This window comes from Rhinoraja longicauda, chromosome 3, assembly GCF_053455715.1.
Source record: "Rhinoraja longicauda isolate Sanriku21f chromosome 3, sRhiLon1.1, whole genome shotgun sequence".
In the NCBI taxonomy this organism is placed as follows: domain Eukaryota; kingdom Metazoa; phylum Chordata; class Chondrichthyes; order Rajiformes; family Arhynchobatidae; genus Rhinoraja; species Rhinoraja longicauda.
In genome coordinates, this window is record NC_135955.1 from 62,149,926 (window position 1) to 62,177,659 (window position 27,734).

General features: G+C 39.8%; 1 protein-coding gene across 1 annotated transcript in view; it reads left to right on the forward strand.

Annotated features, from left to right (window-relative positions):
• The window catches only part of LOC144592042 (aldehyde dehydrogenase 1A1-like), a 66,418-nt gene extending 39,107 nt beyond the window's left edge, over positions 1–27,311 (forward strand). The window contains exons 6-14 of the mRNA XM_078396263.1: positions 1,209–1,270; positions 5,523–5,651; positions 9,453–9,566; positions 11,352–11,454; positions 17,120–17,304; positions 17,938–18,102; positions 22,403–22,560; positions 22,679–22,753; positions 27,014–27,311. Of these exons, the coding sequence (XP_078252389.1) occupies positions 1,209–1,270; positions 5,523–5,651; positions 9,453–9,566; positions 11,352–11,454; positions 17,120–17,304; positions 17,938–18,102; positions 22,403–22,560; positions 22,679–22,753; positions 27,014–27,086 (1,064 nt within the window). The 3' untranslated portion in view covers positions 27,087–27,311. The remainder of the gene's footprint in view (positions 1–1,208; positions 1,271–5,522; positions 5,652–9,452; positions 9,567–11,351; positions 11,455–17,119; positions 17,305–17,937; positions 18,103–22,402; positions 22,561–22,678; positions 22,754–27,013) is intronic.
• Positions 27,312–27,734: the final 423 nt, after the last annotated feature.

Consider the following 27,734-nt stretch of genomic DNA (forward strand, 5'->3'; position numbering starts at 1 on the left):
ACAGCATCATTAAGGAAGGCTGTTGGTGCAGCAAATTCTTGAATTAAATGTTCTCTTCTATTTTCTGATCTCTTGATATGTTTTTAAATGATCTGCTTAGAGTAAATTATGTCAAACGGAAGCATACCTAAATTAAACATCAATTATCAAATCCATGTCTTTCAATTTTTCAAATAACTTGGTCACTGACATGAAACCATTTCCAGTATTTATTACAGTCACAAATAAATCAACTCAGACAGATCAGCAAAGTCAATCTTTGAATGTGGCTTTTTTAACATTAACAAGCTTTATTGTTTATTTTTAAGGGCAAATTGCCAACCCGAGGTATTAATTTAATAGTAAATTATCATTTGAGCTATCAAATACACGTGAATATCATGAATTAAAATTGCAGTAAAGATTTGCAGTAATCCTTTCTACCATGCAGGATTCATATGTTTTGTGCTTTGATTCTGTGCTTTGAGGTATATACAATATTTCCCAGAGTAAAGATAAATTGGCGGTGTTCTTCCATATTGTGAAAAATCTACAAAGTTGCTGAAGATCTATCATAAAACAGAACATCCTACTTTTGTCAAAGCAAATAAAAACTGCATATGCTGGAAATTTGAAATACTAATGGAAATTGCTGAAAATACCCAGGCATCTTCCAGGATGAATGAAACAGTATCAGCTCTTCAGGTCATGAATTCTGATGAAGAGCTTTGGAACAGAATCATTAACTGTTTCTCTCTCCACAGATGCTGTTTGACCTGCTGAATGTTTCCATTCATTATTTTCTGTTTTTTTCTTAATCACATATTCAGTTCAGTGTTGCTGAAAGCAATCACTCAGATGTTGAGATATACATTACGCTGTGCAGCTTAAAAGGAATTTAGAATTTAAATTCCAAAAAGAATGATTTATTTTAGGATCTAAATTCTGAACAATGTTGAAATGATTAAACGTGTACGTGGAGTATTGTGATTGGGTTAATAATATTATTAACATGGTAAGTGGATGCATTTTATTGTGCATATAATTTTACAATTTAATACTTGTCACCATCAATAATTTCCAAACCATATTACAAATGCAAACCAGTCTGTTACACATAAATATGTTTTTATGTACATTATTTAAATAAAATATACAAGGACCAAGCAAATATTTGCTCATGTTATCTCATGAATTTGTCATTGAGTTAAATTAATCTTTTCTATTAGATGGTGATTATCTCACATTTACAAGGCATGAACCAATTGGCGTGTGTGGACAAATTATACCTGTGAGTAATAACTGTAATCTTTACTTTGTAATGATTTCCGTACGGAGCTTGACGTTCGATTGTTATGTGCAAAGTAACAAAATAATCACCAGTATGTAAACAAGAGGACTAGTTAGTGGTCCTTTTTGGAAAATTGTTCTTTCATATTTGGGAGTCGCCTACAGGTTTGTTTCAAATCAATGTCAAGATTCCAAACCATTGACACCTGGCAAAATCTTGTATCTCTCTATCTGAACAAAACCCTCTAACCTTATCTGTTTAATCTAGCCATTCACCACTTGTCCCTTCTTTGGTTTAATGTGTGATTATGCACGAGTAAAGCAACTTGGAATATTTCCTACATTGCCAGAGCTACATAAATATCAATTGTTATTGTTGTTGAAGCCCTTTTTTCCCTTTTTTCCTCCCGTTTGTAGATTTGTCATGCCCACTTGATAACCCCAATGATATACTTGCATCTACACGATCAGTTTTTTGTAATGTGCTTGTTAGCATGTAGGTTAAATAGTACTTTGGCATTGGGCTTGGTTTTCTTGATTGAGCGCTTATCCTGGTGTTTGGCAGCACAAGTACTTGATGTTTTAATTGTCATTTGTAATGGCTCCGAATACACTAAACTTGGATAGTTTAATTACATATGTTCATAAGCAAAATGTACTAGTACTTTTCATCTTTGGTTGTTTAGTTCGCATGCACAGTAATCCAGTGTTACAGATTACAGGTGTACAACCATTTTTCTATTCATCAAATTACCCATCTGTGCTCAGAATGCAGCATTTTTCTATGACACACTCCTGAAGTACACTGACAACTTTGGGTACCATGTTGAAAATTAACTCCAGGGCATCTTGCTAAGTTATTATATTGTGAATGATGTGAATAATGGAGTTAGAAAATAATCCTTTTAATTTGCCTTTGCATAATGATCATATCCATTTTTATTAGTTCCTTTCCAATGAATTACTCCCAAGAAATCACCCAAAATAATGCTTTAAATTATAGGTGTCATATTTATCAAGCACAAAGATCATTTATTGCTTTATAAAGTTCAGCCAAATGACCAGCCATTTAATTAGATTTCATTATTAATAGTTTGGCAGGCAACCAAATTAAAAGACATGAGTTTGACTGAGGACTAAATATAAATAATGAATGCTTGCTACTTCAAAGATTTCAAGGAATTGTATGTGCATTTGTGCATGTACATAATTAATTTCTGGTGAATATGCTGGTTAATTTGCAATGGTTGCATGGGAGGTTAATTTTGAGTCATTACTAACTTACTGATATATATCACTGCCAAGTGGAAGGTTGGCTGGAAGCTCATTGGCATTTTAACAATCTTTTATTTGCAGTTTTAATCACATTAGGATAAGAATTTTACTGTCTGTTCTGTGCATCAATGTTGAAATTTATTTTGTGGGTTTCCTTTGAACACATACTGAGCAATATCTTCTCTTGCAACCTACTCGTTGATGCCACATTCACAACGGGAAGCTGTCATTGTAGGGAGTATGGGCCAGAGAATGTTGTTACAGCCTTTAATATGACCTACTGCCCATACTCCAAAGCTAGACCATGCAGGAACATAGACACAGAAACTCAGAAAAATAAAAGAGGAATGGGCCATTTGGCCCATTTGAGACTGCTCTGATATTCAATACAATAATGGCTGATCCTCTTTTTCATACGATATTGCCACCCCCTCTCTGATTGATTTCTTTGTTATCCTGATATTTTTAATCCTTCTCAAATATATGCAACAACGACCTTTACAGCCTTTTGCAGTAGCAAATTACACAGGCTTTCTGCCTTCTGAAAGAATCAATTTGTCCTCATCTGCCACATCCGTCTTACCTCATATCTTGTGAGGATGACCCTTGCACACAAACTCTCATCCTTTCTGCATCCAGCTTGATACGCCATGTCAGAATTTTGTACATTTCCATGAGATCACCTTGCATTCTTCAAAGTTTCTGAACATTCTTTCAATGCAGGCCGATTTATCTAATCTCTCTTTATACAGCAATCCTGAGCCTTTCTTGCACTCTCTCTATGGCAAATAAATCTCTCTTAGATCAGGGGACCAAATCCGCTGCCAATATTCCAGGTCCGTATAATTATAGTCACATCCAGGCCCTGTATAATTGTAAAGAGACTGTATGTAATTGTAAAGAGATAGCCTTGCTCCATGGATCAATATTTGCAGTGAAACCCAACAAATAATTTCCCTCCAAATTCACTGAAAGGCCAATCAAACCAACACCTGGGATCGCTCCCAGAACAACAACCCTGTACTAATTATACTTAACTGGTGCATTGGGCAGGTTTATTTGATTTGTATTCTCAGACACTCCATTTAAAGCTCTATCATGGGAAGAAATTACCAGATGGTTGGGAAAAGGTACCCAAGGATGTGCTCAAAGCTTTCCTCAAGAAAGAAAAAATCTCCATCAACTCCTAGAAACCTCTAACCCATGCCTACTCAAAGTGGAGGAGAAACATTCAGGATTCAGGGTGGTGAATCTATGGAATTCATATATCACAGAAGGCTGTAGAGGCCAAGTCAATGGATATTTTTAAGGCAGATATAGACAGATTCTTGATTAGTACGGGTGTCAGGAGTTATGGGGAGAAGCCAGGAGAATGGGGCTAGGAGGGAGAGATGGATCAGCCATGATTGAATGGTGAATGGCTGTATTCTGCTCCTTTCACATCTCTATAAGAACCTCAAGGTCCTACATCGAGAACACACAGAAGCCCAGCATTAGTGGTGGAATGAGTGCACCATCTGTCACCACCTGCTCGAACAGCAGAAGTGTAATACGGGTCTACATTGGCCTCCTTATTCACCTCAGAAACAGGAAAACTAGGGTAAAAGCTACTCATCCTCAATCCCAAAGGACTGCATGAGAAGAAGATTACAACCATTTTGCAGTACCCCATGGGTCACTGCCTGCCACATTGAAAAAGACTCATTTATTCCCATGCTCTGTTTTCCGTGTCAAAAAATATTGAGAAGCATAGATGGGTAGACAAATGGAATCTTTTTCCTAGGTTGAAAATGTGAAGGACTAGAGGGCATACTTTTAATTGAAAAGGGCAAAGTTTAAAAGAGATGTGCAGGTGCAAGATTTTTACATAGAGAGTAGTGGGTGCCTGGAATGCGCTGCCAGGGATGGTGGTGGGGGCAAATTTGATAGTGGCGTTTAAGAGGCTTTTAGATAGGCATGTGGATATGCAAGAAATGGAGGAATATGGATCACGTGCAAACAAAGGAGATTAGTTTAACTTGACATCATTTTCGGCACAGACAATGTGGACGGATGGGTTTCTGTGCGGTGCTGTTCTTTGACCTATGTTCTCTTTCCCTCTTTTAAAAAAATATATTTTGCCATAATCCAATCTGTAGTAAAATTTATAATGTAAAACCAATGCATCGAATCTTTTATGACCACCACTTTCAGTACTCCTGCAGACTATCAGGCCCTTGAGGATTATTTGCTTTTAGTCTCGTGAATTTCTCCAGCAGTACATTGTCACAAATACCATTTTCCTTTCATTCCCTCTTTTCCTCAGACTCTTAGTTCCTTAGCATTTCTGAACATTTACTAGTATCTTTGAAAGTGAACTTGACCAAAGTTTTTAAATAATCACTTTATCTTTTCTTTTTTCCCTTTATCAATTCTCCCGCCACTTCTGAGTGCAAAAGATTCACACATTTGCACTAATCATTTTCTTTTTACACAATTCCATTACTGAACTATGTTCACTTTGCAACTTCAGTGGAGGAGATAAGCAAAGGAAATGTGCTAAATCATAGAGTCATAGGGTGATACAGTGTGGAAACAGGCCTGCGGCCCAACTTGCACACTCTGGCCAACATGTCCCAGCTACACTTGTCCCACCTGCCCAAATTTAGGACATATTCCCTCCACAACTGTCCTATCCATGTACCTGTCTAACTTTTTCTTAAATGTTGGGATAGTTCCTGCCTGCCTCCTCTGGCAGCTTGTTCCATATACCCACCACCCTTTGTGTGGAAAAAGGTTACCCCTCAGATTCCTAATAAATCTTTTCCCCTTCACCTTAAACCTTTCACCAACAAATGTATTTGTCAATATAAAAAATGTTTTACCCCATTATAATATATTATTCTAGCCTACAATTTAAAAAAAATGTTCATAGTATTAGCATTCAATCTTGAATCAAAATTAATATTATTAATAAGTACATATTTTTGTCACTTTAGTGGAACTTCCCACTGCTGATGTTTACTTGGAAGCTTGCTCCTGCCCTTTGCTGTGGCAATACAATAGTTATCAAACCAGCCGAACAAACTCCACTGACTGCACTCTACATGGGAGCATTAATCAAAGAGGTATTTGGTTAAAATTTACTGATGTTCTGTAGCGATTCAATCATAAAATTGCAGGAAGTGTGGAGTGGTGATGGGAGAAGCTATATATTAACAACTTTTCTGTGAATGTTGACACCAGCCAAAGGAAAATGGTACAGAAATGATACTGACCTTGGGTGAGAATATACAGGGGCAACCAGCAAATAAAAATGAAGCTCCTCCTGTAGATTTTGGCAAATGTCAGCTAGGTTTTAAGACTCTTGAATGTACCGAAAAGATGAAGTTTTACAATAACAATCAGTAAGCTATTTGCCAAGATCAAAACAAGAAGCTTAATGTTAAAACTGGAGTTGCTGCCAGTCACTGCACGTACATATTCCCCAGCCCTTTTGCTGAAATTTCAGGCAGTTAGTTTTGTGACTCAAATTGCCACTGGGTTACAACTGGCACATATAATATTGACAGTTATGGTCAATTTGCCATGTTCCTGCCTTATTACTCATGTCAGCCCTGTTCAGAATCCAGATCAGTTCTTAATTCAGGCATGATCACATATCTATGCTAGATTTCTAGGTTCGTGATTAATAAGAGTGTCAAAGGTTATGGGGTGAAGGCAGGAGAATGGGGTTGAGTGGGAAAGATAGATCAGCAACGAATGAATGGCGGAGCAGACTCGATAGGTCAAATGGCCTAATTCTGTTCCAATGTCTTCTGAACTTATTTTTCAATCTTCTGCAACACCAGCAGTGACTCGAGATTTGAATCATAATTCCTCATATCATTCTTTCCATTATCCTTGCGTTATGATTCTTTACATCCTTCGATGGCTCATTTGGGATCAGCTATTCACTTTGGTTTCAAATTGGTTTGATTGCAAATGGTTAAATTCAGTAGCGAGATTGTTATTCATAAGTCCAGCAGGTAAATTATTTACCAGAACTGTAGACATCGAACTGGAATTAGTTGATCATTTTTCTTTCACTTCATACTAAAGGTCTAGGTCAAGTCAAGCTTGAGTTGTTATCCTCAGTCACCTTACCCAACAATTGCCATTAAAGGATGCAAAACTTACTGGTTTACTGATTTTTTAAATTAACTGTTAATCCGAGGTAAACATTTTTCAGAACAAAATTTCAAAGCTATTGTGTTGCATAATATCTGTAAAATTAAAATACTTAACATTGTTACCAAAATGTTCTGAGTTTTCTATTAACATGGATAAAAGAAACATTCAATTTCTCATCGTCAACTCTACAGACAGACTTTGACATTGTTCCCATTCGTTAAAATACAGGGCGGTTCGTAATTTTTGCTAGTGTATTAAAAATTAACTTTCATGGGAAAAGTGCTTTGATTTTTTTTGAAGACAGGCTCAGACAAATGTCCAGAGCAACAGTGTTCTTTGTATTTCTACTCTGTCTAAAAGTAACGTTGAATTTAAAACTCTACAGATCATTAATTGTATTTCAAATAGCCTCATAAATCTGCCCTTTTTGTTGAGAAATCTAAGTAAAGGACTGAGGCCTTGAGAGCAAACATAATAAACTGGTTTTACAAACTAGGTAACTCAAGAGATACTCATGAGTTACACCAAGCCAGAATTTTAAAAGCCTATTGTGCATTGTTTAAAAATATTGCTTTGCATTTTGCAGTTTATAAAAGCCACTATGCATGATCCAAATAATTGGCCAGACTCACTCAACAATATAGGATCAGTTGTATTCCATTTTCTCAAGAGTCTGAAATCATCATAATGGAATTTTAAAGGATGTAATATTTTTAAACAAAATTTATGACAGGATCATATTTCAATATTGTAGAGGATTATGTTTCACTTTCATGGGAAAATTCAGAGTTTTGTTGCATTAAGCATTCAGCTTCTTTTTCCTGTTGGATTTTACTCTGCATTAAGCAAAAATTGTAGCAATCTGCTTCTTGTAACTAGCACAAGCTGATTGTTTGCTAAATCCTATTTCAGATCACAATCAAATCACAATTAGCATAGACAGGCCCTTCAAAGCTAAGTTTAGAGCCAGAACTTTTCCTTCCCTCCTCAACAAGGCCAAAGAGCATTAGTTTGGCACACAAACTAATAAGTGGATTCAATGAGGCCCAAGCTTGAAAACATTTTCAGATTTCGTAACTATGGCTGAATAATGGATGCATTCTGCCGACCAACTTCCCATTGTGCTTATGTTATTAATATTCAAAACAAACAAACTACACAACTAATGAACTAGATTTTAATGGTTCAATGGTATTTTACTGTCAAATGTACCTAGGTACAGCAAAATTCCTTTTTTGCATCCTGTTCAGTAACAATCTTACTATACTTAGGCACAATCATACTTAAGTACAAGAGTGAAGGATTAGGAGACTATACTAAGATAGTGCACAGGAGTTGCCATGTTTCCTGTGACAACTTGTACCCTTCAAGTTCAATGTTTTTTATAACTGTAGTGTCTTAACTTGGCAATAAAGGCATGTTGTCGTGGCGGCGGCACTGGGTTGGAGTTACAAAGGTCGGCCTGGCCAGGTGATGGTGTCGATGTCTTCCACCACTGCTCCATCACTCCATACTGCCGCAGGCCATGTCTGATCTGCACAATCAGCCCAATGGAGCAGGCTGCTGCTGCGGCCCACTCCACCAACACAGCGATCTGGACATGTTAACCCATTGACAACCTGCACCTTGCCTCACACGGCCACCACTCAGCCTCCATGCCCCTTTTACATCTTGATGAGCAGAAGCAACTTTTTAACCTTAAGGGCAGCACAGTGGCACAGTGGTAATGTTGCTGCCTTACAGCACCAGAGACCCAGGTTCCATCCTCACCATGGTGCTGTCTGTTACTGACTTTGTATGTTCTCCCTGTGACTGCGTGGATTTTCTCCCATACTCCAAAGACATACAGATTTGTAGGTTAATTGACATGTAAATTGTCCCTAGTGTGTAGGATAGTGCCAGTGTATGGGGTGATCGCTGGTCAGCACGGACACGCTAGGTTGATGGCTCTGTTTCCATGTTGTATCTCTAAAGTCCAAAGTAAAGTTTAAACTAAATAGTAGCATTTAAGCGGTTTATGGATAGGCACATGGATATGTAGGGAATTGAGAGATATGGATCACATGTAGACAGGGCAGATAGTCTAATCTGCTATCATGTTTGCGCAGACAATGTGGGCTGAAGGGCCCATTCCTGTGCTGTACAGTTCCATGTTCTACTTGCATCTGGCAGATTCTAGAGAATGGTGCAATGCATAATATTGCAATAATAATAATACCACAAATATTTGTCAGATTTCAACAAACTGGAGTGGCACAGAGGCGTAGAGTTGCTGCCTTAAAGTGCCAGAGACCCGGGTTCGATCCTCACTCTGGTTTCCTCCCACATTCCAAGGATGTACAGGTTGGTAGGTTAATTGGCTTTCACAAATTGTCCCTAGACTGTAGGGTGGAACTAATGTACGGGGATCACTGGTCTGCATGCACTCGGTGAGCCGAAGAGCCAGTTTCTAAGCTGTTTCTCTAACTAAACTGAACTGATCATGTGTCATTCTGAGTACCACTTACTGTGATTTAAATTAATAATCTCTTTTGATGTGTTGAAAACTAAATTGATAAACACTGCTCCATAAATGTAAGTGTGATCTTCTGCAGTTTCATTTCTGTGAATGTATTCTTAATATTCTATCAATGTTGGTAATCTAAGACAAATGGATAACAATTATTGAGTATATTATTACGCTTTATAAAACAAACTACACAATTATTCTTACTTAATTCATTGTAAATTCATATGACTATTAACTCACTGTGCAGGCAGGATTTCCTCCTGGGGTGGTGAATATTGTACCAGGATTTGGAAGAACTGCCGGAGCAGTTTTAGCCAGCCATTTGGACATAGATAAAGTCGCCTTCACTGGTTCCACTGAGGTACACGGAATGAAGCATTTAAAACTATGCATCATCTCAAAGTGATTTAGATGTCTGTTTTAGATAATGTTGTTCATTATTGATCTTTCGAAATAAGAACCCAATGAATACAGAGCATATGCAGAAACTTGTTATACACAAATTAGCTGCACATTTTCTCCATTACATTGTGATGACCGTTTAAGTATAACTTCATTGATAAATGAAAATCCTCCCTTTTCATTGGAAGGGATGGGCTTTCATTACTAAATAGTACATGTTCACCCAAGGCAAGGTGTTGGACCTCTTCTGTTTTGTTTATTCACTAACTCTTTTGCTTTCGTTCACTCTGTACAATATCTACACAATGTTGCCATTTATCACCTTGTCATACCATTATATGCTAATATGGCCTTTGTATTTCTACCTTTTCCACAGGTCTCTACATAAATAGAGGTCAGTAGAAACAAAATAGAGAAGGGAATCACTCCTGAATATCCATTACTATTCACTGTTAGCCTTCCAACCATCAGTGCAGAAAATACACACCTTATGATGGAGGTATTAGATTAGCGAGATCTTCACCGACAGATTCACAGAGGACTAATGAACAGGAACAGGTTCAGATTGAAAGGGTAACTCAGGAAATTATTCACTGGTTGATCAGTTTATATGTTAGTTTTGTTTGGATGAATGCAGACTTTAGAAGAGCCTAACTTTGAAAACAGTGCTTTGTAGATGTATTGCTCAATATATCAGACTGTATTATGCACCTCTGCATTACATCGAAGTGTGCATCAGTCTGATGTTTTGATGCTAACTCCATTTGTCCAATCCTGTAGGAATTAGTAAGAGAAGCCAATGAAAATCAATGAAAAACAAATATCCCATCAAACTATTTTTGGCTTGTCCACATTTTCCCTCTAATGTCATCCTAAATGCACGCACACTGTCGGGTTGCATCACGGTTTGGTTTGGTTTGGGAACATCTCTGCCAAAGACTGCAAAAAAATTGTAGAGAGTTGTGGATATAGCCCAGTCTGAAACACAGAACAGACCTCCCACCATTGACCCCATCTACACCACGCTGCCTCGGGAAAACAGCCAACATAATCAAATGCCTTTCCTATCATTCCTTCTTCTCCCTGCGCCTGTCAGGCACAAGATACAGAAACTTGAAAGCACGCACTGCCAGACTATCTTCCCCGCTGTTATCAGGCCTCTAAAGGGATCTTCCATAAGCAAGGATATGATCCAATTCTCCTACAAGACCATTGTGGCTCTGGAACTATTATGCCTCAATGCTGAGGCATTGTTCAATTCTGCAATCCGTATGATTTCCTTCACTCTCTCTTTTGCACTTGAGCTTGACCTGATTGCATTCATGGTTAGTCTTATCTGATTTGATTGGATAACAAAGCTTTTCACTGTCCCTCAGTATATGTGACAATAATAAACCTCCACCTAATCCTAAAGTATTGAGATCAGCAAAACTGAAATTAAAGCTGAGACCTTCTAGTTTGACAGGTACAAACAAATTCTGCTTCTACATGCAGATAATTAGGGAGATTTTTTTTAAGACTGTCGTCTACTTATGGCTAGGAGTTTTGCCAAAAATCTGACCCATACAAAAAGAAATTTTGAGGAAAAATATTTTCTAATCATTGCCAACTTTCCACTTGTGCCAATGAAATATCATTCAGTAAATGTCAATGTTATTAATTGTATATGAAACATTTTAGTGCATTGCATGGGTAGTTCTTTTATTTGGTCACATTCGCAAGTATATTTGTTATTTCTACCCAGATTGGTAAAATAATACAGGAGGCTGCAGGCAAGAGTAATCTAAAGAGAGTAACGCTGGAACTTGGAGCGAAGAATCCAAACATTATATTTGCCGATGCAGACTGTTAGTATTTAAAATTATTTATTACCTAATATTTCATGCCTATCAGATGACTTTCCTGTTTTTCTTATGTGTTCACAAATTTAGGGGATATTAGCAATATTGCATTTATTCCCCATGCATTTATTTGTCAATAAGACCTCAATAGTGCTTTTGCACATTTTGATTAACGAATAGTGAATTATCTGAGACATATGTTCAAGTCTGGATGTCGTGTGGCTTGTACAATTACTCAAGTGGATGGCGTTTCCATGTCTTTGGTACCTATGTCTTTCCTGGTGATAGATGTCAGGAGTGGGGGGACAAACGAGCGAAGCACTTACAATGTTGCCGCACCTCTCCTGGATAATACACACTGTAGCTACAGTGTGCTGGGGCAGAGTGACAAAATCAATATCAGTGGCAAGAACACCAATCATGTGGAATGCTCTGGTCCTTGGTGGTGTTACGTTAATGCTGTTCAAGGTGAAAGAGGATTGTGTAAACTTTGCTTTGATACAATTGTTCATTACCTAGCATTATGAAATGTGGAGGAAAATAACTGCAGATGCTGGTACAAATCGAAGGTATCACAAAATGCTGGAGTAACTCAGCAGGTCAGGCAGCATCTCAGGAGAGAAGGAATGGGTGACGTTTCGGGTCGAGACCCTTCTTCTGAGTACTTTTAGTACTTTATTGGAACAGAGGAGTCTGAAGAAGGGTCTCGACCCGAAACGTCACCCATTCCTTCTCTCCTGAGATACTGCCTGACCTGCTGAGTTTCTCCAGCATTTTGTGACACCTTCGATTTGTACCAGCATCTGCAGTTATTTTCCTACATTATGAAATGTGGGTGTCAGTCCAGGTGAATGTTGTGCAATTTCTTCATGGTCTTACTAGGTGGAATGTGTTTTATTTGTCCTTGTGTGTACTTAGGCTTTTTTTTTCAAAGTAAGATCACTGAGATTATAATTTTAATTTAGTTTAGTTTAGAGATATAGCGCGGAAACAGGCCCTACGGCCCACTAAGTCCACACCGACCAGTGATCTCCGCACATTAACACTACCCTACACACACTAAGGACAATTTACACATACACCAAGCCAATTAACCTACATCTTTTGAGTGTGGGAGGAAACCGAGAATCTCGGAGAAAACCCATGCGGTCATGGGGAGAACGTACAAACTCCGTACAGACACCATCCGAAGTCGAGATCGAATCCGGGTCTCCGGTGCTGAAAGCGCTGTAAGGCAGCAATTCTACCACTGCACCACTGTGGCCGCCCATGAATTAATTTTGCAATTAATTTTGTTTTTAAATTGACAAGCAATGGGATGGAATTGAATGGTCAGCATGCAGAATATTCAGCTTATATATTAACCACCTTTTCCACTCTGAACAATTATTAGTTGCATGTATAGTCAGACATCATGTATGTATGTTGCATATATAATCTGCCGGTAACCAAATACTAAACGCAAATTGGAGGAGCGGCATCTCATATTGCTCTTGGGCAGCTTACAGTCTAGTGGTATGAATGATGATTTCTCTAACTTCAAGTAACCCCAGCATTCCCTCTCTCTCTATCCCTCCCCCACCCAAGTCGCCTCAGCTTCTCGTTTTGACCCAACAAACAGCTTGCCATGGCCTGTTTCCTTTATCATTATTACTTTTTTGCATATCTTTCATTCATTGTTCTTTATCTCTCTCTACATTATCATCTATATCTCTCATTTCCCTTATCCCTAACTTGTCTGAATAATGGTCTCCACCCGAAACATCGCTCATTCCTTCTCTCCAGTGATGCTGCCTGTCCCGCTGAGTTACTCCAGCTTTATGTGTCTATCTTCGGTTTTAATCCAGCATCTACAGTTTCTGCCTACCCTGCTGAGTTTATCCTTTTTACCTAAAAGGGAAAGTCTACAGTGTAGTGGCATTATAATCAAATTGCAGCAAAATTTAACCAAGTATTTCTACTACTTCAATGGACATTTGGAGATAATTGTTGCTACAGAGACAGACAGAGCTTCAGCAGAAATTACTAGGGAGTTAGTTACAGAATAATACATTTTCTTTTTTCACCATTTATAAACTTAAAGTGATAGACTAATTTAGGGTTCTGACTGACTGCAATGCAGAAGTTGTTCATTTAGAAGTCCATTTGTAATTTATTAACAGTGACCAAAATTCAATCGGTGATTCATTAACCAGGAAGCAACTGCGATATATTATTTGCTGAATCTTTTGTTCCCCATTTTGCTGTCACGTTAGCTGTGAAGTATAATAGTCTCACATGATACCAATATTTCACTTGTGGAATAACATCAAGTTAAATCTTGTAATTCCAAATCTGTCTTTGAAATAACACCATTAGAGAAGTTAATTGTGATAACCTCAGGCAACATAGTACACCGATTAAAGTGCCACAATGTACCTTACATCTTGCTAAATTAACTATTTAAACTACTTAGCTATGAAATATAACTAATGAAGTAACCATAGTTTATCACATTTAGTTGCAATCATAGAGTAATACAGTACGGAAACAGATCCTTTGGCCCAAATTACTATGTCAACCACGATGCCCATTTAAGCTAGTCCCACTTGCCCACATTTGGCCCTTATCATCCAAACCTTTCCTATCCATGTACCTGTCCAAATGTTTTTTAAATGTTGTTATTGCACCTGCCTCAACCACTTTCTCTGGCAGCTCATTCCATATACAGACTACCCTCTGGGTGAAAAAGATGCCCCTCCAATCCCTTTTAAATCTTTCCCCTCTCACCTTAAACCAATGCCTTCTAATTTCTTATTCCCATTCCCTGGGAAAAGGATAGTATGCATTCACCTTTATCCATGCCCCTCAGGATTATACATCTCTATGAGATCACCCTTAGTTTCCTTTTTTCCAGGGAATAAAGTCCTAGCCCTTCCAACCTGTCCATAGATGCAACATGGAAAAATAGCACCTCGGATTCCAATTTGGCAGTTTACAATCCATGGTATGAACATTGAACATAGAACATAGAAGAGTACAACACAGGAACAGACCACTCGGCCCATATGGCCATACTGAACATATGCCAAACTAAACTTGTCCCCTCTACCTGCACATGATCTATATCCCTCCATTCCCTCCATATCCATGCATTCCTATTTGAAAGCCTCCTAAATGCCACTGTCGTATCTGTCTCCACCACTATCCCCGAAAGCACGTTCCAGCCACACACCACTTTCTGTGTAAAAAATCTTGCCCCACACATCTTCTTTGAACTTTGCCCCTCTCAACTTAAACCTAAGCCCTTTAGTCCTTGACATTTCCACCCTGAAAGAAATATCCTATCCATATTTCTCATAATATTATATACCTATCAGATCTCCACTGAACCTCCTATAGCTTATACCTTCTAATCATGCAGCAATCTAGTATGCCTCTTCTACACCCTCTCTAAAGCCTCCACATCCTTTCCAGAAGGGTGAGCAGAATTGCATACAATAATCCAGAAGTGCATACAATACTCCATTTTCAGGTGTGTGTGTGTGTGTCCCCCCTTCACTCCCCCCCATACAACCTGTCACATTCTCTTGCAAAACAACCCATTTGCACTCGTTTCTTCCATAATTTCCCACCACCCCAGTAACCCTTCTCCTTTCCTCTGCTTCATCCTCTCATCTCCCATCCTCAAGTATTATATTTCCTTTTTATCACCTTATTTCTCCTCTCCCCTATTCCATATCCCTCCCTCCGGCAATATATTTCACTATTTCACTCCTTGTCTTTCCTTATCTGATACCCATTTGTCTTCTTTTCACCTCTGGGCTTTGTTACTCACTCCACCATGTGTCAATTCCCTCTAAACTGCATCCACCTATCACTCACTGGGCTTTGCCCCACCCTCACCTTTTCCACCTTTCTCCCTCCTCCAATAAGTCTCAAGAAGGGTCCCGATATTCCCTCCACAGATGCTGCCTGGGCCACCAAATTTCTCCAGCAGTTTGATTTATGCTCAATATTACAGCATTTGCAGTTTCTTGTATTTCTCCCTATGTCCCGTGTGCTTGTGTCCTGGCAACATACTCATAAATCTTATTTGCATTCTGTCTTATAGCATGGTAAGCAAAACTGTACAGAATACTCCGTGCTATCTCACCAACATCCTGGACAACTGTGACATAATGTTCCATCTTTTGTACTCAATGCCCTGACTGATGAAAACCAACATGTCAAACTCCTTCTTCACCATCTTGTCCACCTGTGATGCCACTTTTAAGGAACTAAGTACTTGTACTCCAACGTCCTTCTGTTCTACAACTTTCCCAGAGCCCTACTGTTCATTGTGAAAGTCCTAACCTGATTTCAGGTTCCAAAATCCAATACTCTGCACTTATCTGAATTGAATGCCATTAGCCATTCCTTGCCCCATTTGCCCACCTGGTCAAGATCCTGCTGTAAGTTTTGACAATCTTCTTCACTGTCGATGATAGCTCCTATTTTTGTGGCATCTGCAAACTTACTAACTATGCCGTGCATTCTGATATAAATTGTTTAAATAAATGAACTCAAAGGATCTTGTGGAACTCCAGCAGTCGCAAGGCAATAGTCCAAAAAATCAAACTTCCTCCATCATTCTCTACTTCCTACCATCAAGACAATTATGTATCCAATTAGCTAGCTCTCCAATCGATCCATGCAGTCCAACCATCCAGACTTCATGACCTTCCATCATGAGGGACTTGTGGGACCTTGACATAAACATCGACTGATGAACCTCATAAACATCACCTTTTTTTAGGTGAGGGGGGAAAGATTTAATAGGAACCTGAGGGGCAACCTTTTTACACAAAGGTTGGTAGGTGTATGGAATGAGCTGCCAGAAAAGGTAGTTGACACAGGCACTTTCACAATGTTAAAGAAACATTTAAACAGGCACATGGATATGACAGGTTTAGAGGGATATGGGTCAAAGGCAGGCAGGTGGGACTGGTGTAGCTGGGGCATGTTGGTATGTTGGTCGCTGTGGGCAAGTAGGCTGAAGGGCCTGTTTCCATGGTGTATGACTCTAATTAGCTTGATCTGAGGCCTCTGAATTTGCTGTGAAATGTTTAGCTGCCTGTACAAAAGCCTGACTATGAACAACACCTCCTTTGAAGGACACTATACTGTCCACAATACTCATGTCACTGAGAAAATATCATAAAGTAATTAGGGATCTGTTATTCTAATGATGGATTATGGATTTTCTTCCAGAATTTCAATTTTCTGTACGTAAAATTTCAAATAGGAATTGTTAAATGTTATTTCATAGAACTTTTAATATTTAGCTGGGGTAAAGGACAAATGTAAATGTTTTACTGTATTCCATAATCTATTATCTATGACTTATATATGACTAGAAAGGTAACTATGGCTATTTGCTTTCAAAGGTTATGTAAACTTTTGTTTAATGGATTCTAGTTAACTTGAATAATAATTTCACCTGACTAGTCAATAGGACTTTAATGATTATTCGAATTACCACACAAAAGAACTGTTTGAGGTTTCTACGAAAAATCCCTCAGAGTTAGATTTCCTTTGAAGTTTGGTTTTGAACACTGACAAACAAACTACATTTTACAAAAATTTCCAAAAATGATGATGCACATTTTCAAATATGAATGACTTTGCCAACCTGACTTGTATTTTGCAGTGGACTTTGCCGTAGAGCAAGCTCATCATGGTCTGTTCTTCAATCAGGGACAGTGCTGTTTGGCAGGATCCAGAATATTTGTGGAGGAATCTGTCTACAAAGAATTTATCTGCAAGAGCATCACCCGAGCACAAAAGCATGTTATCGGAAATCCTCTAAATGGAACTGTCACCCATGGTCCACAGGTATTCAAGAAAAAATAATGCACACAGTAAAGTGAGTGGTGGACCAGTTATGCTCACCTTGTTCTGGTAAGAGTTGGACTGATAACCTGAATCATTTCTGAAGCCGACTCTTATAAAAGAGAAATGAGGGTTGGCAGATTATCCCTTTCATTGACTCGATTTACACTTCACACTGCCTAGTGGTAGCTCAAAATTAATGTTAAATATAAAAATGGAATCTGAGCTAAAAAAAAAAATTTCTCTAAAAACAAAGCAGGTGTTTGTAGTCTGAAATCAGTCTGAAGAAGGGTCTCGACCCGAAACAGCACCCATTCCTTCTCTCCTGAGATGCTGCTTGACCTGCTGAGTTACTCCAGCATTTAGTGAAATAAATACCTTCGATTTGTACCAGCATCTGCAGTTATTTTCTTACACTGTTTGTATCAGCAATCAGAATTTGAAATAATTGGGTTTCGTCAAGCAAAACAATTGTTATTCTTTTCATTGTAATCCAGCCTTCAAGTCCTTTTTACTATACTAAGGTTTTTTGTATGGAACAATTTCTCTACAAAAACTGTCCGAGATAGAAGGCACTCAACATTAAACTGGTTTGCACGGTGTATTAATTCATTTTCTCTGATAACACTTTGACAGATTGATAAAAAACAGTATGATAAAATCCTCGGTTTAATTGAGAGTGGGAAGAAGGAAGGAGCCAAGCTGGAATGTGGAGGATTGCCCTGGGGAGATAAAGGCTTCTTCATTCAGCCTACAGTTTTCTCAGAAGTTACAGATGAAATGCGCATTGCCAAGGAAGAGGTAATTTAGCTATACACGTCAACTTGTAAAACAGATACATCTTTCAGATTTGCGATCCTAAACAATTCATTATTTCAGAGAGGCATTTTGGCGTATTGTTTAGTGGAGTAGTATTCTCATTCTGGTTTCTTTAGTGCCTGGTGTCCAAAGTGAATAAGAATGTTGACCTTGAGTTATGTTTGATTGTAGTCTACTTTCAATCAGTGAGGTTCTCCAATCTTGCTGATTAAAAGTCAAAGTTTCTAGATGGTGGAGTGCTTCATGTTAATGGAGGAGCAGCTGGCAAGCTCCTATCTAACAAAGGAGAAACACAGCTCCTGGTACCAGCCACAGAATATCACTTAAAGCAGCCATGAACTCTACAGCTCAGATCATTCAGATCGTGGGGGAAAAAAGTCAGAAAAACCTTTTAAAGATGGGAGTATTAAGGGAAGCATTTTTTTTTAAAGCAAAGATCTATAATTTATACAATTGCACTGTGTTTTAGACCATAATAACCTTGATCTAATGTTTGCTTATGACTCAAAGGGCACTGCAAGGTTCTGTGTTTGTCCAAGTCAACCAAGCATACACTAGAAGAGCGAAAGTTGGCAACTGTTTTAACTTGAGAAATTTATGTTGCCTCACATGATATCCACAGAAATCCAGGCAAAAGAAAAAAAGGGCTGAGTGTCAACACATGTTAGGAAACATAGTTTGCCAGCTTATGAAGTGTCATAGAACATAGAACATATGAAGGCACAGCACAGGAACCAGCCCTCCAGCCCACAATGCCTGTGCCCAACATGATGCCAAGATAAAACTAGTCCCTGCCTGCACACATTGCATATGCGTCCATTCCCCGCATATCCATCTTCCTATGAAACTGTTTCTTAAATGCCACTATCATATCTGCCTCCACCACTACCTTCTACCTTTGGCAGCACTTTCCAGGCACCCACCACTTTCGGTGTAAAAAACATGCCCTGCACATCTCCTTTAAACTTTGCCCTTTTCACATTAAAGCTATGCCCTCTAATCTTTGACCTTTCCATCCTGGGCAAAGAGTTCTGACTGGGTACCCTGTCTATGCCTCTCATAATTTTATATACTTCTATCAGGTTTCCCCTCAACCTCCAGCGTTCCAGAGAAAACAATCCACGTTTGTCCAACCTCTTCTTGTAGCTAATATACCTAATTTAGTCATGTCCACAGTAGGTTCAATGACCTATTGATTGGGTGTATTAATAATAATAATAATAATAATAATATTCATTTATTGTCATTGCAACGAGTACAACGAAATTAAAAAATAGCCAATCCTGACGGTGCGTACAAACATATATGCAATAAATGCAAAAACAAATAAATACATAAATACAATTAAATACAATTATATGACCGATTTTTTAACGGTGTTGCCTAGTGCAAGGTAGTGTTCAGTTCTCGTATGGCCCTGGGGTAAAAACTGTTCTTAAGTCTGTTTGTTCGGGATTTGATCGACCTGAAACGTCGACCAGAGGGCAGATGAACAAACAGACGGTGGCCGGGGTGGGATGGATCTTTTATTATTTTGCCTGCTCTACTGAGGCAGCGTAGGCTGAACAGGTGCTCCAGGGAGGGCAGTGAGCAGCCGATGATTTTCTGGGCCGTCGTGATGACCCTCTGAAGGGCCTTCCTGTCCTTTTCTGAGCAGCTGGCATACCATGTGGTTATACAGTATGCCAGCACACTCTCGATGGAGCAGCGATAGAAGGACAACATGAGCTTCTCCTGCATGTTGGTTTTTCTGAGGATCCTCAGGAAGTGGAGTCTCTGCTGTGCCTTCTTTACTGTGGTGATGGTGTTGGTAGACCAGGTGAGATCCTCTGCGATGTGCGTACCCAGGAACCTGAAAGCTGGTACCCTTTCCACACAGACCCCATTGATGTAGAGTGGGTCGTAATCTCCACTGGTTTTTCTAAAGTCAATTATAAGTTCCTTTGTTTTGGAGGAGTTCAGGACCAGATTGTTCACTGAACACCATGCTGCCAGCCTTTGGATTTCATCCCTATAGGCTGTCTCATCTCCTTCTGAGATGAGTCCAACCACAGTCGTGTCATCCGCGAACTTGATGATGGTGTTGGTGGGATGGGTGGGGGCGCAGTCGTGAGTGTAGAGGGAGTAAAGGATGGGGCTCAACACACAGCCCTGTGGTGAGCCGGTGCTCAGTGTAATGGTGGAGGAGAGGTGAGGGCCTATTTTGACTGTCTGGGGGCGGTTGGTCAGGAAGTCCTTGATCCATTGGCAGATGGTTTGGGAAAATCCAAGGTCGGAAAGTTTGGTGACCAGTCTGCTCGGGATGACCGTGTTAAAGGCAGAGCTGAAGTCGAGGAAGAGCATCCTCACATAGCTCCCCTGGTGTTCAAGGTGGGTCAGTGCAGTGTGAAGAGCAGTGTCGATGGCATCCCCTGTAGACCTATTTGCTCTGTAGGCAAACTGGTGTGGGTCGAAGGTGGGTGGGAGGCTGGCTTTGATGTGCTGCAGGACCAGTCTCTCGAAGCACTTTGTGATGACCGGTGTGAGTGCTACCGGACGGTAGTCGTTAAGACCGCTGATGACAGACTTTTTCGGCAGTGGGATGATTATGGCGGACTTCAGGCAGGGAGGGATGGTGGATTTTAAAAGGGACAGGTTGAAGATTTTTGTGAAGACCTCAGATAATTGGTCTGCACATTCCCTCAGCACTCTGCCCGTCACACCATCGGGGCCTGCAGCTTTCCTGGGATTCACTGCTCTGAGCACGCGCTTAACATCATACTCCTGCACAGTGAAGGTGTTGCTGTCAGGTGCTGGAGAGGGTGTAATGTCTGCCACTGTAGCTTTCACCTCGAAACGAGCAAAGAAACAGTTAAGTTCCTCAGCCAGCGAGGCGTCGCCGTCGGCAGTCGTGCGGTTGCTGGTCTTGTAGTTGGTGATGTGCTGGATGCCTTGCCATACCCGCCGTGGGTCATTGTTGGAAAAGTGGTCCTCAATCTTCCTCTTGTAGGACGCTTTGGCATCCTTGATGCCTCTCTTCAGGTTGGTTCTAGCAGCACTGTATAGAGCTCTATCACTAGACCTGAAGGCGGTGTTACGGTCCTTGAGGAGAGACCTGACTTCCTTTGTCATCCACGGTTTTTGATTGGGGTACAACCGGATGCGTTTGTCGACGGTGACATTGTCAACACAGTTTTGGATGTAGCAAAGTACAGTTGATGTGTACTCCTCCAAGTCCTGATCCTCAAAAATATCCCAGTTGGTCCTTTCGAAGCAATCCTGCAGCTGCGAGGAAGCTCCTTCAGGCCATGTCTTAACAGTCTTTATGGTGACTGGAGCTTTCCTCCTGAGTGGGGTGTATGCTGGAGTTAGGAATATGGACAGGTGATCTGACTGCCCCAGGTGTGGTAGTGGTGCTGACCTGAAACCCTTCTTAATATTTGAGTAAACCTTGTCTAGTGTGTTTTTCCCCCTGGTAGCACATCTTATGTGTTGTTCAAGTTTCGGGAGAACTGACTTTAGGTCTGCATGGTTGAAGTCCCCGGCTATGATGTGGGCTGCTTCTGGATATGTGCTCTGTTGTGAGTTTATTGCACCGAGCAGGTAGCCTAAAGCTGTGCTAGGGTTAGCATTCGGTGGGATGTAGACTGCTGTTACTATAACCCCTGTAAATTCGCGAGGAAGGTAAAAAGGCCTGCATTTAACTGTTAGGGACTCCAGATCAGGAGAACAGTGGCTATCTATGATTTGGATGTTAGTGCACCAGCTGTTGTGCACATAAATGCATAACCCCCCCCCCTTGCTCTTACCGGAGTCGATGTTTCTGTCCCAACGAAACGCTGTACGCCCGGCTAGCTCGATGGCTCCGTCTGGGATAAGTGGATGAAGCCATGTCTCTGTTACTAAGAGAATGCAACAGTCCTCCACGAGTTTGTTTGCTGATATCTGTAGTTTTAGTTCGTCCATTTTGTTGATGATGGATCTGGCGTTGGTGAGGAACATGCTGGGTAGCGGTGGTTTGTGTGGCTGTCTCTTTAGCTTGGCAAGTATACCGGACCGGCATCCTCGCTTTTGCTTCCTGTTTCTCCTCCGCCTGCGACGCCTGTTCGCGCCGACAACTATCCACGGAGCGCCCGGTGTCCTGGCTATCTCTTCCGGTATATTTCGCGGGTGTGGAAATTCGCGCAGTATAAAATTATTAACTACATTATTGATGTTACTGCTAATATTGAAGGCATGTTAAAATAATCATGTATGTATGTTCTTTCCTGAACAACTTATTAACAACTTTAAAATAATACAGATCTTTGGACCAGTGCAGCAGATAATCAAGTTTAAAACAGTTGACGAAGTTATTAGAAGAGCCAACAACACTCATTATGGTTTAGTTGCTGCAGTTTTCACCAAAGACATCAATAAAGCATTTACCGTGGCAACAGCTCTTCAAGCTGGGACTGTGTGGTAAGCAATTATTTTAAAGTAAATTACAGAATATGTTATAAACAAATTTGGAGTTATGTATGAATTGTGTATGCTATTGCATTGAATTTTACTGTTGAGCATGTTAATCTTTCTACAGGGTTAATTGTTACAATGCCATGCATGTTCAAAGTCCTTTCGGAGGATTTAAAATGTCCGGAAATGGCAGAGAAATGTAAGTATTTAAACAGTACTTTCATTGATATTTAACTGTTGATGCTTTTATTTCAATTTATTTTTCACCTTGAAATGTATATGCAATATTATAAGAAAGAAAAAAGCATTAGTTATGCAGTAGCATTAGGAGGGATGTGAATTAGGCATATGTAAATAAAAAGAGGAACGAGGCTCTGCAAAGAGAATTTAGGGAGTTAGAAAGAAAGTTGAAAACCAGGAACTCAAGGGTCATAATCCCACATGTTAGTGAGTATAGGAAAAAGAAGCTGGAACTATTAATTACGTGGCTAAGGAGCTAGTGCAGTATGGAGGAGGGTGATCTTCAGGTATTTGTGTCAGAGAATTGTTTCTGGTGCAAGGCAATCTGTACAAGAAGGGATGTTTTCTTATTCTATTCAAGAGGGTTTGAACTAATGGGGTGTGGGGGGGGGGGGGGGAGTGGGAATCAAAATGATAGTGCAGAAGATGGGGAGTCAAAATCATATGAAGAAAATAGAGCAGGCACGTCACGTAGTCAGAGTAGACAAAGACAGGTGAGGCAGTGTGAGAGGGCTGAGAGACTTAGTGCATTTACTATTCAAGAAGACTCGTAATGAGCTGCGACCATTGATCAGCTCCAGGCATTATGATGCCATTGCAGTCACAGAAACAAGGTGGAAGGAATGGCAGGACTGGTAAATCGATGCTCCAGGGTATAGATGCTTGTGGCTGAAAGGGTTGGGTTCAAATTGGGAGGCAGTATTACACTACTGATGAGGAGAGCATTAAGGCAGTATTGGGTGGAGGAATGGCAAATGGAGTTTAATCTGAGCGAGTGTGAGGTGTTGCACTTTGGGAAGTTGAGTCTGAAAGGAAAGTATATGGCAAACCCTTAATGGCATTGATGTACTGATGGATTTTGGAGTCCAGGTCCGCAGCTCTATGTAAGTGGCAACACAAGTAAATAGAGTGGTAAAGAAGCCATATGGTCTGCTTAACTTCATGTCGGGCATTAGGTATGAGTCAGGAAGTCATGTTGCAGTTTTAAAGGACTTTGGTTAGGCTGCATTTGGAGTATTGCATGCAGTTCTGGTTGCCCCAGTACAGGTAGGATGTGGAGGCTTTGGAGAGGGAGAGGTTGTTTATTAGAATGAGGCATGGATTAGAGCTATCAGGTAAAGGTTTAACGTGAGATGCAAAATATTTAAAAGAAACATCCTGGGTAATTTCTTCATGCAGGGAATGGTGCATATTTGGAATGAGTTGCCAGAGGAAACTGGGAAGGAGGGTACAATGTTAACATTTAAAACAACATTTAGATGGGCACATGCATAAGAAATGTTTAGAGGGATACAGGGCAAATATAGGCAACTATCCACTCCATATTCTTTGGGATTAGTTCAGCTATAAAACCTGATCGGCAGGGAAGAATTGAACCGAAGAGTCAATTTCTATATTACTTTAGACCTTAGTGAGCTTCATGGTCCACAAACAGAAGGGAGACTGGAACCAACACATGATAAAAACAAGTAGTATAAGAAAATAACTGCAGATGCTGGTACAAATCGATTTATTCACAAAATGCTGGAGTAACTCAGCAGGTCAGGCAGCATCTCGGGAGAGAAGGAATGGGTGACGTTTCGGGTCGAGACCCTTCTTCAGTTGAGTTTATGGTTAAAATTCAAATAATTTTGCAGTATAAAATATTATTCTTTAAAAATAGCAGAAACCACCATTGGCTAACGGAATAGCCTTGCCCTTCTTTGGAAGTCGTAGGAGCACATTAAATTATGTGCCAGGAAGGGAGCCCATTGTGCTATGCTGAATATTTCAAAGTGTGATATTTTTTACAGGTATAAAAACCCATACAATCACAGGGAGAACGTACAAACTACGGTACAGACAACATCCGTAGTCAGGATCAAAGCCAGGTCTCTGGTGCTGTGTGGCAGCAACTCTACCGCTGCGCCACTGTGCAGCTCCAGTGACCAAAATTCAATCCTGACCTCCAATGCAGTTGGTAGTGTTTGAGCACACTTCCTCCCATTGCGTGGGTTTCCTCCGTGTGCTCTGGTGTCTTCCACTTCCCAAAGATGTGTGGGTTTGTAATTTAATTGGTCGTTTTAAATTGTCCCTTAAGTGGTAGAATTTAGTGTTGTGGGTGGTGGTGCTGGGGGAGTTGATGGGAATATGGGGAGAATAAAATAGGTGTTAGGGTAGGAATTATGTACAAACATGTGCCTGATAGGTGGCCTGATTCTGCGCTCTATCTCTCGATGACACTGCTAACATTGAAAAATACCTAAAACAGCTAGGATGAATCAAATTAATTGAATATGCAAACATTTGAAATCCATTGAAGCAATGAAATAATTTGAATTAACAATTACACACAAAACTTTAAAAAATGTAAATTTCCTGAAACATAACTCCCTTCCTTGTAGCAACTCCTTCTAGTGAGAGGGCGGGAAATGCTAGAGTTGTTCTAGGTCCGACACATTTCAGGTTTAATGTCTGAAGATGGGTCTCGACCCGAAAAGTCACCCATTCCTTCTCTCCTGAGATGCTGCCTGACCTGCTGAATTACTCCAGCATTTGTGAAATAAATACCTTCGATTTGTACCAGCATCCGCAGTTATTTTCTTACACAGGTTTAATGCTCAGGTTATCCAACTTACCTTGGAGGGAAATTTATGATACTGATGTTCTCTCAATTCCTCTGGATTCCAGCATCAGAGTGTGGCCACTCAGGTCATTCAGGACCTCTGTGGTTTGCTCAGCTGGGCCTCGGATGTAATTTAGATTGTCAGTTTGGGCCCTCCTTGTGCATCACCAGCAAAGAAACAACCTCCGGGAATCGTGACAAAATATCAGAGGTGAAGAAATTAGTGAATGCAGCCTCATCGATGAGATTGGTTTTGGTTGTTCCCATAAAGATAATTGAATTAAATGTCAAGAACAAAATTAAGGCATCATAGAATTTCCAAAAGACATGCTAGGATATTCCATTCCAGTCAAAACTTAAGGATTTATGTTTTCAATCGTTAAATAGAAAGATTTGTGTTTAAACTATCCCTTCCAAATTATTTTAAGAACATCTCAAATTGCCTCACGCTGCTGCAACATAGAAATTGTGACTGCTCCTTTAAAGCAGTAAGTTTCCACAAATGTGGATTTAGTGTGTCGAGTGAATATTGATCAGGCCACCATGCTTTAATGCTCTTCATTGAAATGTTGCTGTGTGATTTCTTTTTTTGTCTGAGGGATCCAGGGGGGTCTCATTGTGATGTCTCATTAAAAAGGCATCAGATGTACTAAAGCATCAGCCTAGATTTATGGCCTGGTCCCAGGGATGACACCTGAACCTTAAAACATCTGACTTGGAAGTGAAGGCACTGCCAACTAAGTCACTCAGATTCAGGTGTGCCCAGCTATTTCTTTCAAAGAAGTTTGAGAACAAATGACTGTCCAGACTTGAAGCCAGAACAATAAAAACGGTTGAAAGAACAATACCCTTGTGTCAAAACAACACCCTTGTGTCAAAACAACTTCTTTCCTGGGCCAACACACTGTCAGTGGGTTACTGTGATTGTTCTAGACTAGGCAAGTGGAACTTTGATCCTTCATGTGCAAAATATCATTGTACTTGTCTATAAATGTATCCTCCACTTTATATAATATGAAGGAACAGATGAGAATCATTTTCAAACACAATTGAAAAACCAGTGCTTGAGTCTTTCCTTAGATTTGGAGAGCTCCTTTCCTTATTAATTTGGGATTCAACAGATTTCAGAGGCCATATCCGCTGTCTCTCCCGCCTCCCTCACATATCTTGAACCATCTCCTTTTCAACAGGGTAACTTGCTTCAAGAGGGGATTCAGACATTTTGGATTTGATATTCCATCTGTACAAGGGGCATTTTTAACAACAATATTAGTTGCAGGGGTAATTCTATCTCGCATCAAAAATGGTCTCTTCTTTAAAGGCCAGCCGCCATCCATTCAAATCAACTAACTGAATGGTTTTTGCAACTGGCTGTCAATTCCACTGGTGGTCTGACTCTCTGCAGAGATGGTCCATGTGTGAGCTAAAGAAGGTTTAGGCAAGTCAGTCCTCCCCACAGTGGACCTGGATGTGAATGTAGTCTTTGTTTTGCTCAACGAAGGGAGTTTGGCCAAGATGGTCAAATATGTAAATATCTACAAATAACTATAAAACATTATCTTTTTTGTATTAATTACAAAAGCAGAATTACCAAATATAATTATTTCTTTCTAGGGGAGAATATGGTCTTCAGGAGTACACTGAAATTAAGACCATCACCATCAAAATTCCACAGAAGAATTCCTAAAATATTTAAAATTAAAGTGGTTGAAGAATTAGAAAGAGACTGCGATCTGAGACTTTTAAAGTCTAAAGTTAAACATCACATTTCATCTGTGTAGTTTCACAATAAACACAGCCCAGTATCTGACAGCTGTCCTGTACCGTGAAGTATGAATAATATATCGAAGTAGAACTTACCTGTTAGTATTTACGCAGCACAAAAGTGATTAAAAATTATAGTTCTACCAGTTTATAGTTTGGAAATTTTGTTTTGTGTATTTTGGGTATTTGCCATTTAATAAAAGATTGATCCTATCCAACTTTTCTCATCAAAATTCTGAGGCCCATTTTCCTGACTGCAGAAATGTTTATTGATGTTGTAATATTTGTTTCAATTCACAAATCTATCAAAATAGTTTTGAAATTCATTTACTTGCCCACTTACTTGAAGTGTACATGTTTATCCTGCAGATTATTCCTTCCATTATTTTTTCCGATGGACAGAATAGAAGATGGCAGTTGTGATACCAGAACAGAATCAATAATATTAAATTATATTGGTATCAGAACATTTAAAACGAGGGCGGTATAAGTGGAGCAGCTGGTAGAGCCACTGCCTCGCAGCTCCAGAGACCAGAGCTCAGTCCTGATCTCGGGAACTGTCTGTGTAAAG